Source organism: Hyaena hyaena, unplaced genomic scaffold, assembly GCF_003009895.1.
Source record: "Hyaena hyaena isolate Hyena2069 unplaced genomic scaffold, ASM300989v1 scaffold_140, whole genome shotgun sequence".
NCBI lineage: Eukaryota > Metazoa > Chordata > Mammalia > Carnivora > Hyaenidae > Hyaena > Hyaena hyaena.
In genome coordinates this window covers 894,092-908,284 of record NW_024080772.1, presented here as the reverse complement: position 1 = coordinate 908,284, position 14,193 = coordinate 894,092, and the positions used below count along the sequence as shown (strand labels likewise).

Sequence of the window (14,193 nt, the reverse complement as noted above, 5' to 3'; positions counted from 1 at the left end):
GATGTAGTCTTTTTGCTTAATAAGGATGATAACCACATGACCGAACCAAGTGAGTTTTGAATAATCCAGAAAGTTTTGGAACCTCATGCTGGAAAGATGAAATAGGAAGCTGGAACCCTGAGTTCTTAAACTCAGCACTGTTGACAGTTTGCACTCAATGATTTTGTTGTTGTTGGGGTGCTGTTCTGTGCACTGTAGGATGTTTAGGCAATCTCCCTGCCCTCTACCCATGAAATGCCAGTAGCAACAACCACCATCATGACCATCAAAATGTATACAGATGCTGCCAAACATTTGCCGAGGGGCAAATGATACCTGGTTGAGAACCACTGGTCTAGAGATATTTTCTCTTGAAGACCACGTGGTAAATATATTAAGTAAAAGGAACCACATCAGGGCACGAAAGGTTTTCACAGTCATTATTACATATGGTTTAGTATATGTACGTACATGCAAACAAATGGATGCTGACATGCTCATAGCAAAAGTGTACTCACTGTGCACGAGAAAACAGAAGTCTTTCCACATCAGCAGCAGAGTGAGTTTTGTAAAGCCTTCTGCATCATATTCCACAACGCCTCTAGGTGATAAAAACACACACACAAAGAAGAAACCCTCATAAAAACAAGGCATAAAAGAGATGGAACCACGTAAAGAACAGATTCCTAGAGTCATGGTAACTGAATCTGAGAGGCACTTAAGGTGAGTGCCTTACCGCAGGAAGGATGTGGGGTTTGGAATGGCGGCATCTACATTTATGTTACAGCTTTGCCATTTACTATCTATCATGACTCCAGGCAAATTACTTAACCTTTGGAGCCTCAGTCTCCTCATCTGTAAAACAAATAGAACAGTATTTTTGAGCTTTCATTCCAGGGTTGTGAAAAACAAATACGATATACCATAAAATGCTATGCAAATACTGGTTACTGGTTGTGAGTAAAAGGACAAATTAAGCTATCAGGTCAGCAGGGATACTGCTGTTTCGATAGTGATTAAGACCCACTCTCACTCGGACACTAAACAGCAACGGGCAGTGACAACGTTACTAAGTTTGGAAGGCTATGTTATTTTCTTCCGAAGTACTTGGAATCCTTTCACTCACGTCCCCTGTCCTTCCCCTCAAGAGCTGAGTTCTTGGGGAGACATCACCATAAGGTGACAATGCTGACCACACACTGAGAACAGGCACAATCTTCTCTGTCACCCACACTAGTGGCGTTTGCTGCCTCCCTGGCTGAGTCAGGCCAAGCAGGCTGTCAATACCAGTGGTCTGCCAGTTTCAGTGGGAAGGGCGAACTCCTCGTAAAGGTATAAAGGGATTTAAGACACCAAAGGCTGAGTGATTTGCTCAAAGACTGTTGGCACATCGTTCAAATCTTGTGACTTCGGTCAATAATTTTATTCACTGGTTTATATTTCTTTTCATGAATTTATAATTACCTCAATATGTTAAACATCGCTATCTAAGCTTTTTAGATCCTGCATGCTGTAAGTAAAAACAAGCAAAGAATCCTTTTCACTATGCATACAGTACAGTAATATGATAGTATTTGCATAGGATTTAGTAGTTGTATACAAATAGTACTATATTACTGTATTATATGCACAATAAAACATACATAAAATGTATATTAAAAAAGAATGAGATTTTCAAAAAGGATGTAAGTGTGGGTTTTTGTATTTTTCTTGGGTGTGAATGGAGACAGGTGGGGTGTGTGCCCCTTACTTGGGAGGTTACTGGGTTAGCGCCTTCATTTTTCATTGTATATACGAAAGATCATCTTCCTCACAAATTAGAAGTTCAATGGTACCATTTACTAACCACCGTTTGTATCATAAGTACTTTCTCAACATGTTCATAAATAAAGCTGAAAAAAATCGGTTAGTATTAAAGACTCATGTGAGAGACAGTGACACTGTTTAGATATTGACAGTTCTATTTTGGAGGCATAAAAAATTCCACTATGGATAATGAGAAAATTTCTCAAAATTGCTTTGAGGAGTCAGAAATTTTGCTCGTACTTATGCCACCATTTGTGAAATCATATCCCTGGGAATGGCCAATCTTATTCTTTGTTTCACTCGCTCTTTCCTATTCCCACTTTTTGGTCCCAAATTCTTCATTTCCTTGTTTAAAATCTTAGTTTTTGTGTTACTATATATATATCTTTCTATATTTATAAGCCTTCTCTGGAATAAGGTGGCCTATAAGCAGATCGCTAACACCCTTAGTGCTCAGTCCCCCTGAATGGGAAGAAAGCCCCGCCCTTCGAAGAAGACGGTAGGGAAAACACAGTCCCTCTGCCCGAGCTAAGCCCTGGGCAGAAGCTCCACTAGGCCTCGGACCCACAGGAGGAGATGCCTCCCCACCCCCTGCAACTGCAGCCCCGCACCTCCTTTCCCCTCTCTGTGCCTTCTTCCAACTCCTGATCCCAAGTGTGAGTTGCTGCTTTTGCGTCTACCGCTGGCTTTCCTCCCCAAATCGGGGTGGCACTGTGGCCAGTAGGAGTCCTGGGGATGCCTGAGTCCTGAGAATCAGCGTTCCTGCCTTGGCCCTGTCTCTTCCAGGCAGATGACTGCCCCTAGGTCATGAGACTTCTCAAATGACTTTCTTCAGTCAAATGTGCCAATAATGGCTGCGTGGCTCCCTCCCTCGCGACTATGGGGAGCAGATGGAGGTGTGCGCTGTGCACATCGCAGGGAACTCAAGAACAGGTAGGTCTCACTGCCCTTGTTACTGCCAGGCTTGGGGTGACTTGTGATGCTGCTCCAAGGAAGAGATGGGTGTCTGATATTTAGTGAACTCCTCAAAAATGTCTTCCAGGGAGCTTTCGCATGAGCAACATACCAAAAAGAATCAAAGTGGCATCGAGAAGCTATTACATATAAGAGCAAGCTGCTATTTTCTCAATCACGCTCTCACATTAGGGTCATCAGGACGTGAGGACATTGCTGGTACACGGTTTAAGCAGAGAGGAACTTACGTGCCGAAGTGACTGAGGAAAGCGGCGATATACTCTCTTCTTTTGTGGTATCCTTGAATCACATACTGCACCTGGAACAGGAACCCAACGCTGAGGAGCAGGAAATTTTCAAATGCTTTCTTACAAAACATTTCGAAATTTCAAGAGTAGAAAGAACAGTAAAATGAACAGCCAGATTCCTGTCACCTGTATCCAACAGCTATGCATATTTTGTCTAGTTGCTTCATCCAGCCATCTCTTTCCTATCAAGCTATCAGTCAATCTTGCTGAAACATCGCAAAGGAGCTTAAAGACACGATGGAAGTTTCTCCCTATGTATTTGCGCGTGCACCTCCAAAAAATTAGACGTTTTCCTACCCAGCCACAATGTCAGGATCATACCCAACAAATTAGCAACCATTTTCTGACTTCATCTAGTATCCCGGACATTTTTAAAATTTCCCATTTGTCCCCAAAATGTTCTTTTAAAAGATAGGGCATACTCAAGGATCAGGCGTTTAATCTAGAAAGTCTTTTATTGTAGAATAATAGTACCTCTTGGCGTGTGTGTGCATGTGTACATGTGTTCATGCCTGCATGCTCATATATGATTCTGACTTTTCAAAGACTGGGCTAGTTGTCTTGTAGAATGTTCTGCGTTCTAGACTCTCTGATTATTTCCGTACTCCCTGTATTTGTCCTCTACTCCCTGTATTTCCTATAATTGGCAGTTAGACGAAAGGTGTGACTAGATAGGGGGTGCCTGGGGGCTCAGTTGACTAAGCATCTGACTCTTGATTTTGGCTCAGGTTATGATCTCAGGGTCATGAGACTGAGCCTTGTGTGGGGCTCTGTGCTGACAGCACGGGGTCTGCTTGGGATTCTCTCTCTCCCTCTCTCTCTGCCCCTTCCCTACTCACATGTGCATGTGCATTCTCTCCCTCTATCTCTCTCAAAATAAACTTAAAAAAAAAAAAAAAAGGTGGCTAGACTCAGGTTACATATTTTTGGCACGGAAACTTCATTAAGTGATGGTGGGCTTGATCACTGGTTTAGGTGATGACGGCAGGGGTCCTCCATCGTAAAGGGAGGTTTCCCCTTGGCTGCTGCCGGGGGTGACCCCTGGGGACACCTCTCGAGGCATGTAAATATCTAGTCCCCTCTCGACCTTTCCCCTCATGTTTTCAGTATCTATTGGAGATCCTTTCTGAATCAGAGTTTTCATGAGGAGCCAAAAAGTGGTGATTTCTTTTTTTAAATTCTATCACTCCTGGTACACTTACCAGCTGGAATTCTCTGTCAAGAAGGGCTTCCTCTCATCCAATGGGGGCTATTTTATCTTGAACTACAACTCCTATTGAAAAGGCAGGGAATGCTTAATTCTTCCTTTTTAAATTCCTAGTATTCAGAAGAAGGAGTGCTACAATAGATTTTATTATTTCCTTGTTATCAATAAATGACCATTTTTATTTAAAAAAATTGTCAACTGATTAAGTGGGGCATCTGAAAGTTGTTTACCCATCAACTATGAACACAAAAATACATTCCTTATAATGTCCTCATAGTGGCTCAAAAAAACAGGGGGAGAAAGCAGTCCCCTAAATTGTTTTTATTGGCTATAGCCACAATGAGTTTCCATGGCTAACAAAAGCTTGAGATAAAGTGCTTGAAATAACCTTGACACAATTGGTAGTGATAGCCATTTTGTACCCTTTAAAAGTAAAACAATTCTATTTATATAATAGGGGTTTATATCAATTTATAAATACAGTGCTTACTTTGCAGGCTTAATGCAGGATCAGAAATGTTATTTTGGGAAAAGAAAAACAGATGATAAGTTTGCTTAAGTGGCTTTGTTTAAAAAGGGGATGAAAACAGTTCTGTGTACTTGATTTTAAAAACAGAAAACCATTTTAACAGAAACCCACAACAAAACTGGCTATAAAGATAGATTCCAATGTAATTATGGAAATTCATTTGAAGAGATTGTTTCTAAAAGCAGCCCATACTGTCCTCGTTTGTAGCAAGCATAAGAACATCAATTTTAAAAGACAAGTAAAATTAATGAAAGGGAACCAGATAAAAAAAACAGACTGATTCTTATATTTCTGGGAAAATGGTAATACAATTTTTTGGAGAAGAATGTATGACTAGAAATTAATCTCAATTGGGGAGCTTTAAAAAAAGGCTTTTCTTCTCAATTCTGGAAGACCAAATTTGCATGTTTCTCTAAAATGCTGGGACACAGATTTGAAGGCAGTGCAGAGTCCCATAATGTAAATAAGAATTCTATCCTGCGATCCGTTCTGAAGGAGGGCAGAGGCTGGGGGAATCTGGTCCAATGAGAAGCATCCACTCTGCGAGCGTTAGATGCCCTGGAACGTGTGCCAAGCCCACAGACTGCAGAGTTGCCAGATTTTAGTTTCTCTGACATTTAAAAAATAATACTGAAGACTGTGAAATATTATTGTACTTTTAAAATATTTTCTACATAGAGATGAGCCCTCTTTTGAAAGAAAGAGACAAACAAAAGATTTATTTTTCCAAGCCAACGTGAACAAGTCGATGGGGGCAGAGAAAACAGTACTTTGGGGATTAAGTGAACTGAGTCAGTCCATGTAGGAGAAGAAAGTAAGTCAGGATTGCTTGTGGATTAACACGTCCAGTGTTTAGCTAAATACACTGGCTGGACATGAACAAGCATATTCTTATGCTTTAAAAAAATATCTGACAATAGCCATTAATGTAAACTCAGCTGCTTGACGATGTAATGGCTCATCAATGCAGCTCAGAGAAAGCTTTAGATAATCTGATGTGCCAGGTATCAGACCAGCTGACCTGGTGATCCCACTCTGAGGAGCGGGGCTTTGGCAAACTGCCCCTGGATGGGACATGAGTCGGGAACTCACTACTAAAAAGTGAGGTACAGAAAAACAGAAAGAGGCAAAGGCAGCTCTAGCGAATTACCTTGATGCTATCCAGTGGTAAACACACACACACACACACACATGCACGCATGCATCAGATAACTGGGAAATGGAGGAGTTCAAAGGTGAATGATCTGGCAAAAACTCAGGGCATAAAGGAAATTTCAGAAGGAGGAGACAGAAGTTTAAAAGATGAAGATAAGACTGGAGCAGGAGGTCAGAATCCTTAGAGAAGGAAGGAGGTTGAAGAACGAGGGAAAGAAACGGATGAACCGTAATTCGCAGTAGGAAAGGCCGATGTCAGGTGGAGGCTGACTCTAAGATGGGGTGAAGAGGCCTGCGCCTGCACACAAGGCTGGAGGGAGGAGCCTCACGAAGGGTGAGGGGAGGGTCAGGAGACTTGCTTTTACCTTGTTGGTGAGCAGATGGCAAACTTGAGGCACATAATCGATGAGACATCCTCCTCCTGGGAAAGCTGGGATATGAAGTGCTGAGGAGCCTCCAAGAGCACTGAAAGGACAAGAGAACAAGGGACACTGGTCTTAGGGCTCCGGCAAGGTGGGAAGTGGTGCCCCCCAGACTCAGCTTCTCTTATCAAGGTCTGACTACGAACAACTTGGATTGATGACGATGGGAATATGGGCTTCACTTTATGATCACGTTTCTTAAAAAACTTTTTTTTAATGTTTATTTATGTTTGAAAGAGAAACAAAGCATAAGCGGGGAGGGGCAGAGACAGAGAGGGAGACGCAGAAATTCAAAACAGGCTCCAGGCTCTGAGCCATCAGCACAGAGCCTGATGTGGGGCTTGAACTCACGAACCGTGAGATCATGACCTGAGCCGAAGTTGGCTGCTTCACCAACTGAGCCATCTAGGTGCCCCTTACGTTTCTTTATTTAAATTCATTTTGTTAATTCAGTGTGTTCATGTTACCCATGACTAACAACGAAGGATTCTGTCACACAACAGTACAAATTAGCACATTCTGATTGGCACGGGTGAATGTCTTACCAAGATTAATGGGGTGGACCTAGTATGGAAACACATTTTTCTCATGCTCTTCGTTATGTGCCAGGCAAAGAGAAGTCAGAAGTCATTCCTTAACCCCCTGAATTGAACTGAACTGAGTTGCCACAGCACTCCCAGCAGTGTACTGGAGGGACCAGTTCTGCCCTCACCAGCACCAGCTTGCTGGCCCTGGGAGGCCTCCTTGGGCTTGAGTCCTTGTGTTTAGTGTAAGGCAGGTAGTCTAGGACCAGGACTGCACTCCCAGGGTCTAGCTGGCCCAGGGAGGTGATGGGAACGAGCACACAGAACCGGAGTTTCCACACAGTGGAAAGGGGCCCCCACTTTTCCTCTTCAGTTGATCTCTGCCAGGTGGAAACACAGGCCTGGTCTTATAGGACCCCAATTTTTCACATGAAGCCAGAAATCCAGATTATTTAACGTCTCAAGTTTTAAACTGTGGCAACTAATTAAACATCTTCTGGACCACCATGCTGCCCAGTCCTATGTCTCTGGACCAGTATGGGTAGGAAGCGTGCAAACGGTCTAAGTCAACACTGACACGCAGTCCATCTAAACCAGAAGGTACAGTCAAAAATCATCGAGCCAAGCACAGGGACACAACACTGATCCAAAGAGTTTCCAGGACTTTTGTGGAGATTCCCTTTTCAGTTTAAATTAACTGGCATACTGCTCAGAACCTCACAGTATACATTTCATCTCTCATCCTTTTAAATGGTTTTTTATTTATTTTTTTAATGTTTATTTTTGAGAGAGAGAGCACGCGCAAGTGCGAGTGGAGGAGGGGCAGAGAGAGGAGGAGACACAAAATCCAAGGCAGGCTTCAGGTTCTGAGCTGTCAGCAAAGAGCCCGACGTGGGGATGGAACCCGCGAACCGAGATCATGACCTGAGCAGAAGTCAGACGCTTAACTGACTAAGCCACCCAGGTGCCCTTCATATCTCATCCTTAATCTTGACTTCATCTTCTTCCCTACTCTCACTTTCCTTCGGTCCCAATTTGTTTTTCTTATTTGAATTTTATTTTAATATATAGGTTTCCTGCTGTAAGCCCCTTAAACCATCTCTGTAATATGATGGGGTATAAAAAGACCCCTAAGATCTGTTAATGCTGTGATAATTCATTAACCAAGTCCCCACAATTACAAGGCAGTAAATGGAAGCAAAGTGCTTCATAATAACACTCTACATAATCATTCCTAAATAGTTTAGAGCAGAAAGACTTAGCCTACGGTTTGTAATCCAGAGAATAATACATAGAAGTACTGAAAGGGTTCCAGACCCAGCCTGTCTCCCTATTGACTACAGATTTCTGAAATTAGTTTTTCTGGTAGGAATAAATATTCTGCTTGTTTGTTTATGGAATGAAAATGTCCTAACACACAAATACAAAATCCCAGGTGACATGAGGGAGTCAACACGGAGTGGAAATATTTGCTGTTGACTTTTTTCTATTCAGATGATACCTAAAAAGCACAACAACTCTGACAACTGAGAAAATTATGAGACAGCATTTGACTAAGTATGACACTAATGAATCATTTACAGCCTGCAAGCGCACAGAATCAGCAAGAGCATCACTTCCGTCTGCTACTCTCCGAGTAGACACTGGCTTAGATTTGGCCTAAACTCTGATGAAGGCTAGGAAAATTCCTATGACTTCTTGTGAACTGGAAGGTTTTTTTGTCCCCTCTTTTGTATGCGAATGTACACAGAGGGCACACTTCGAACCGGAAGGCTCTACCCAATCCATTAGGATGGAAACTGATTCAGAAGAAAATTCTATAGTACAAGAGAAACAAACCCAATATTTATATCCTGCAGTTACTGGGGGGAAATATCTGTATAACAGAGAAAATACCGACATCCAGCTTCTCATAGCTTAGAGGAACAATCTTTGGCATAATAAAATTCCCCAAAAAACAATTTGGGCAGTTTCCTGGAATTGATTATAATGGGCTTTGACCTGCATAAAATATTACAGGATAAGCTGTTAACCATTCATTAAATTGAATACAAAGAATGAAAATAGTTTGTGGGTAATCCTTTAAACTTGAGACTCTCTCTGCTTCTGACATACAGCCGTTAAACAAAAATTACCTGTAATGATGGAAAGAAGCAGAGGTGTGGAGAAATCCAAAGACTGTCTGCTTGGCCGCCGGGCCCATCTCTCTGCACTCAGCTTCTGTGATTATCGGCAATGAACATGCTTTGTTGCTAGGTGCTTTCTCATTATCGAATTTAATCCTCCCCACAATTCAATGAGGTAACAATTATCACTGTAATCTTACAGGTAAAAAAACTGAGTCCCAGAGAGCAGAAGAAATTTCCTTGGGTTCACACAGCTAGGAAATGGTAAAGTCAAGATCTGAGCTCAGGGCTGCCTACTGCCACAATCCATTCTGTTACTACTGAATTACGTGCCTTCCTGCGAGCAGGGGGCTTTTACTCTTGAAAGCGCTGCAGGGATGGGAAGAAACAGTGGGTCTGGCTACCAGTGAGCTGGGTCAGGATTCCAGGGATGCTATAGGGTTTTCGGCAGCACTCGGACTACCACTGACGCAGGCACCGTACCGTACAGCTCATCATCTCTCCTTACAATCTTCCCCACAGCAATAGAGCAAGCATTCCTGGCAATTTTGTGCATACCTCGGTCTCTCCCACCCCAACCATCAAACAACCAGATTCACTGGATCTCAGGGGCGAGGAGCCAACCTCTCTGCCATGTCTCACTGTGAATGACTAAGTTGGCTGCGCAGGGGTGAGCCTCAACGTGTGAAGTGCTTCAGATACTATGAAGGATTGCTTTAAATTAGAGTTTATTTTTAAAATGACACTTACTGCACCCTTCCTTTAACTCAGGAGTTCCTTAGCCCGTGAGGGTGCTGAACCTGACTTCCAGCGTCACACACTGATAAGTGCTGCTGATTCATGTATAAATATCCGCCTCGTGGGTAAATATTTAACAGGCTTGCTATAGCCTGAATGCTGCCCTGATCGTGCTGAATAAACAAACTCAAGTGCCATGAAATAAAAAAGCTATTATGTTTTTAAAGGGTGCAAGATGGAGGTAAGGCCTTGTGATCTCTAATTATTTAATATTCAGGAATCAAAAACTACTGGGTTGAGCATGTACAACAGAAAGCTCAGCCTGTACAGATTCCAGGGCTCACTGAGCTCTTCCCAGGAATGCAGGGCTGGCTGGAGAGAAGGCAGGGCTGGACGGACTGGCGGAGTGGCTGGGAGGGGCTGGGGACAGGGTGAGGAGGGAGGGAGGGAGGGGACCACTGCTTGTCGATTCTTCTGATCTCCAGACCGGTGAGGTGAGGCAGTGGGGTAAAAAGTGAGGGAAAGTCAACTACTGGGGTGGTGTCTCAGGTTAAAATTGGGAGGAGAAAGGGGTGAAAGGGCCGTTCTGATGAGAAAGTACCGTCTATCTCTTTATGGACTGAAATGAGCCATGAAATTAGCTGATAATTCTTAGAATTGAAACTAAACCTGTGGATATAAATCAGAAGGACAAGGCCAGGGTCTGAGAAACCTTTCCAACAGTGGAGTTGAATAGACCAAAAGGTAGACAGAAAAGCATTTCCAGGTCTGCCTCACTGGATGTAACAGTCAAATATAAGAATTGTCTGTGTTAACTGTATTGATACAATTGTTTTCCATGCAAATACAGCCAAGAGAGCGCTTTGCAAACCTGGCTCTGTCTGCAATCACTCAGAGCACTTCTAATACTGAAGACTTGACTTGGCTCCAATGCAACAACACAAAGCAAATATTTTTGAGCATTTTGACATGGAAAAATGCAGGGAGTCAGCCTGTCTGAAGGCCTGACTTGGGACAGTGGGGTTTGATTTTAACCCATTATGGGATAGTAACTCTTCCTCTCCATGTGGGGTTTTACCTTATTGGCCCGAGCAAAACATGACTTGGCACTGGAGACAACAAGAAGGGCCAGTGGTTTCCAATTAGAATTCTTGCTTCTACCACGTTTGTTCTGTTTGGTTCTACTCAATGTTCCCATCAGCACAGTGGAATAACACTCCCCCCTCCAAAAGACCCATCTCTCTCAAGGGGGAAATAATAATCATAATTACATTCACATTAAAATAGCACCAAGCTCTCCAAGAGAGACTTCATTCTAAAACACCTCCTCTTTGAGTATGCTATGGTCAAGGGTTATGTCAAGGCCCTTCGGAGACACTTGGTTCAGAGCGTTATCTTCCTGCTTTTGCCTTTGAATGGGTTTCCGAGGGAGAGGAAGTTGTCTCCTCCAAGGTATGATTCTGGGGAATGCTGGAGGGTGAAGCACTGATATGGGGAACTTCCAGGATGGCAGACAGACAGAAGGACACAAGCTGCCTCTAGTCCTGAGGCTAAGAGACATCCTAAGGAAAGGTGAGAGCTTTCAATTCAACTCAACAAACACTAACTGTATGCCTAACTCTGTTTAAGGACATTAGTTTCCCATTCTGGATATGTGATCAGGGCACCAGTGCTAATTCCCTTCACGGTAGAGGAATGCCAGGGACCTCAGGAATCTGGGGCACTCTATAATGCCAGAGTATGTTTCCTGGTGGCCTGCCAGGAGGGCCATTACAGCAAAACAGAAGTCACTGGTATTTATTGAGCACCCACTTTTGCCAGGCACTCTACCAGGCGTTTCATTACCTCTAAACCTCCTAACAACCCAGTCAAGTGGACCTAATGAGTCCAATTTACAGAAGGGGAAACCAAGGTTCTTAGGGTCTAAGTATCTTTCCAAGGTTACCCAGGCCAGTAAGCTGCAGGCCAGTAAGAGTTCTTGGTTCCAAACTCTACGTCCTTTTCCATTAGAAATTCTTTCACAGAAAGAGGTGTGAGAAATTTGAAACTCTAACCCCCTATGTCCTGAAACAGTGGTGTAAGTGGCTGAAATTAACCTCGAGAAACTTATATCCATGAAACTCATTACTGTGTCACCTCACTTGTTCTTAAGATATCCTATGTCACAAGTTAACTTGCAGGATAGAGAAAAAAAAGTCATATGTAGCTTCTGAAAACACACAAATGCACACATAGTACCTCTCTCTTACATACTAGTCTAAGTACTAGTCTTTCTTAAGGAGAGACCTTGGTTTGTTTGTTTGTTTCTCCTATCTGGATTTTCTTTCTTCCTAGCAAAGCATTTTCTAGTGCTACTGTTAGTCCTTGTCTCATTTTGTAGATTCAACTTTGAGCCATCTCAAGAATCTCTTGATACCTTAGTTATACAAAATCAGCGTATAATTAAAAAAAAAAATCTCAATGAGCAGAACAGGAGATCACAGTGACAAGGTAAGCTTGCAAGTAGAAGAAAACACGGGGAGTCAAACTGGATGAGGGGTTCATGAAGCACCGATGGAGGCCTGGCCACACTGCATTTGTGCCTAACCCAGTGTTTCCACTCAGCATACTTCGCAGCATAAATCAGGTGTTTATTAGAGTGCTGTATTCCATTTCTTGTTTCCCATTTATAGAGGGACATATGAAAATGGAAATGTTCTGAGACAATGATAAATATGATTAAATACTTGGAAAATGCCCCTCTGGAGGAAAGTCTAAGAAGAAGCTGAAATTGTTAAGTAAAATTACTTAGAAGGTTATGGATTTATTAAATGGAGTGAAGACATACTATATGGACAATTTGAGTCAGCTGTTCTTTGCTTAGGCACAGTATACATGAAGAGTTTAAACTATGACAGATTTCGTTGGTACGGTGAGTCAATTTTCCACAGGGTGGAGAGGGAATCATAGGTCCATTTGAGAAGCACTAGGTATCAGGTACTATACTAAGTGCCCTCCTAAATGACATCAATTCTGCTCACACCAACATGCGACAGAGGGGTTATCCCATTTTACAGATGGGATGGCTGGAGCTGAAAGAAGTTCTGGAAGCTCTCTGAGGTCACATATGTGGTAAATGGCAGAGAGGCAACTAAATCCAGGTGTCTCTGACCAAAATCTACCCCGCCCTCAGGTTATCACTTCTGTGATTTCTGAATCTCTGTATGTAGACCTGATACCGGTCCCACATGTATCAGCTTTGTCAGGCTCCTTCTGGCTTGGGTGGTTCAGGCAGACGCCCGGCTGACAGAGCCGCTGAGGCTGCTTCCAGAAACATTTATTAAGCTGATTTAGGTACCGAAGTGAAGCAATTAAGGTCTTTTCATTGTAGGCAAATGAACCCCAGGAAACTTAGAACTTTGAGGGCCGGAGGACTCGATGGCAGTTTCAGCAGATAGGAGGTGGCACGCACACCAAGATACTCTACAATTAAAAAAATATATACAAAAGATGGGAATAGTGTAATTACTAACAGAAGATGTCTCACAACATGAACGCTAACCAAGTTTTTGTTCGGAAATGTGTTTTTTAAGTTTGTTAACATCTTTAAAAAAGCCTTCAAGGGACGGTAATCTTAACAGATGTCCACCATCAGGATTCTGTTAGCATGTGGAAAAGCATTTAAAGTAAATCCCCCAAAACAACAACGGACTTAGCAGATGTGCTATTAAGACTTGGTACGAACCACTTACATTGTGCCTGGCCACGCGAGGCATGAACAGGCCAGGCAGAAGAAAAGCTTTCTCCCTTTCGTTGCCTTTCGATCCCTCGCCTAGTATCTGCAGTTGACTCCGTGACAATTTCTTTAAGAAATGGAAGTATTTTCAAAGACCAGTCATCAGGAATGTGTAAAGTCACCACGAGTTTGTTATAAATGTACAACTCTGAGATTCCAATGAATGGCTTTACCGCTCTACTGTTAATACTTTTCCTATGAAGTACTTATATAACATATTTGCTGGGAGAAGATTAAAACCTATACGCATCATGTCCTGACACTGTATGCTTTGAATACCTTACAATTTTATTTGTCAAGTGTACCTCAATAAAGCTAGGAAAACATCAGTGCATACCACAGTTACCCTTGACTAAATCCACAAGCATTCTTATGCCTCCCTCATGGCACACTGGTTTTAATGATGGTCAAAGGTAGATACAGAGAGTTAGTAAAAAAAAAATGCCCCTGCCTGGCCAGGGCAGAGAAGGGTATCCGCCTGATTCCTGTTTCCTCTTACTTACTGAAGGCTCAGGCACATAAACAGCATTAGGCAACTTCGTGTGCACATTATTGGTCTCTGTACTCAAAGTGCTAATCTGTAGGAAGCTGCAGTTGGGCTTGCCCACACAAAACAAGCAGAGATACCAAAAGATGAGAGTAGCCAGGGTGCCAGAACATAACACTTCAC

General features: G+C 42.7%; 1 protein-coding gene across 5 annotated transcripts in view; it reads right to left on the bottom strand.

The window, feature by feature from the left end:
- Positions 1–14,193, bottom strand: part of BABAM2 (BRISC and BRCA1 A complex member 2) — a 401,061-nt gene that overhangs the window by 81,147 nt on the left and 305,721 nt on the right. For all 5 annotated transcript variants that reach the window (XM_039238505.1, XM_039238507.1, XM_039238509.1 and 2 more), the window contains exons 8-10: positions 6,304–6,403; positions 2,988–3,058; positions 498–580 (exon numbers count right to left, since the gene is read on the bottom strand). In XM_039238505.1, the coding sequence (XP_039094436.1) occupies positions 498–580; positions 2,988–3,058; positions 6,304–6,403 (254 nt within the window). The remainder of the gene's footprint in view (positions 1–497; positions 581–2,987; positions 3,059–6,303; positions 6,404–14,193) is intronic.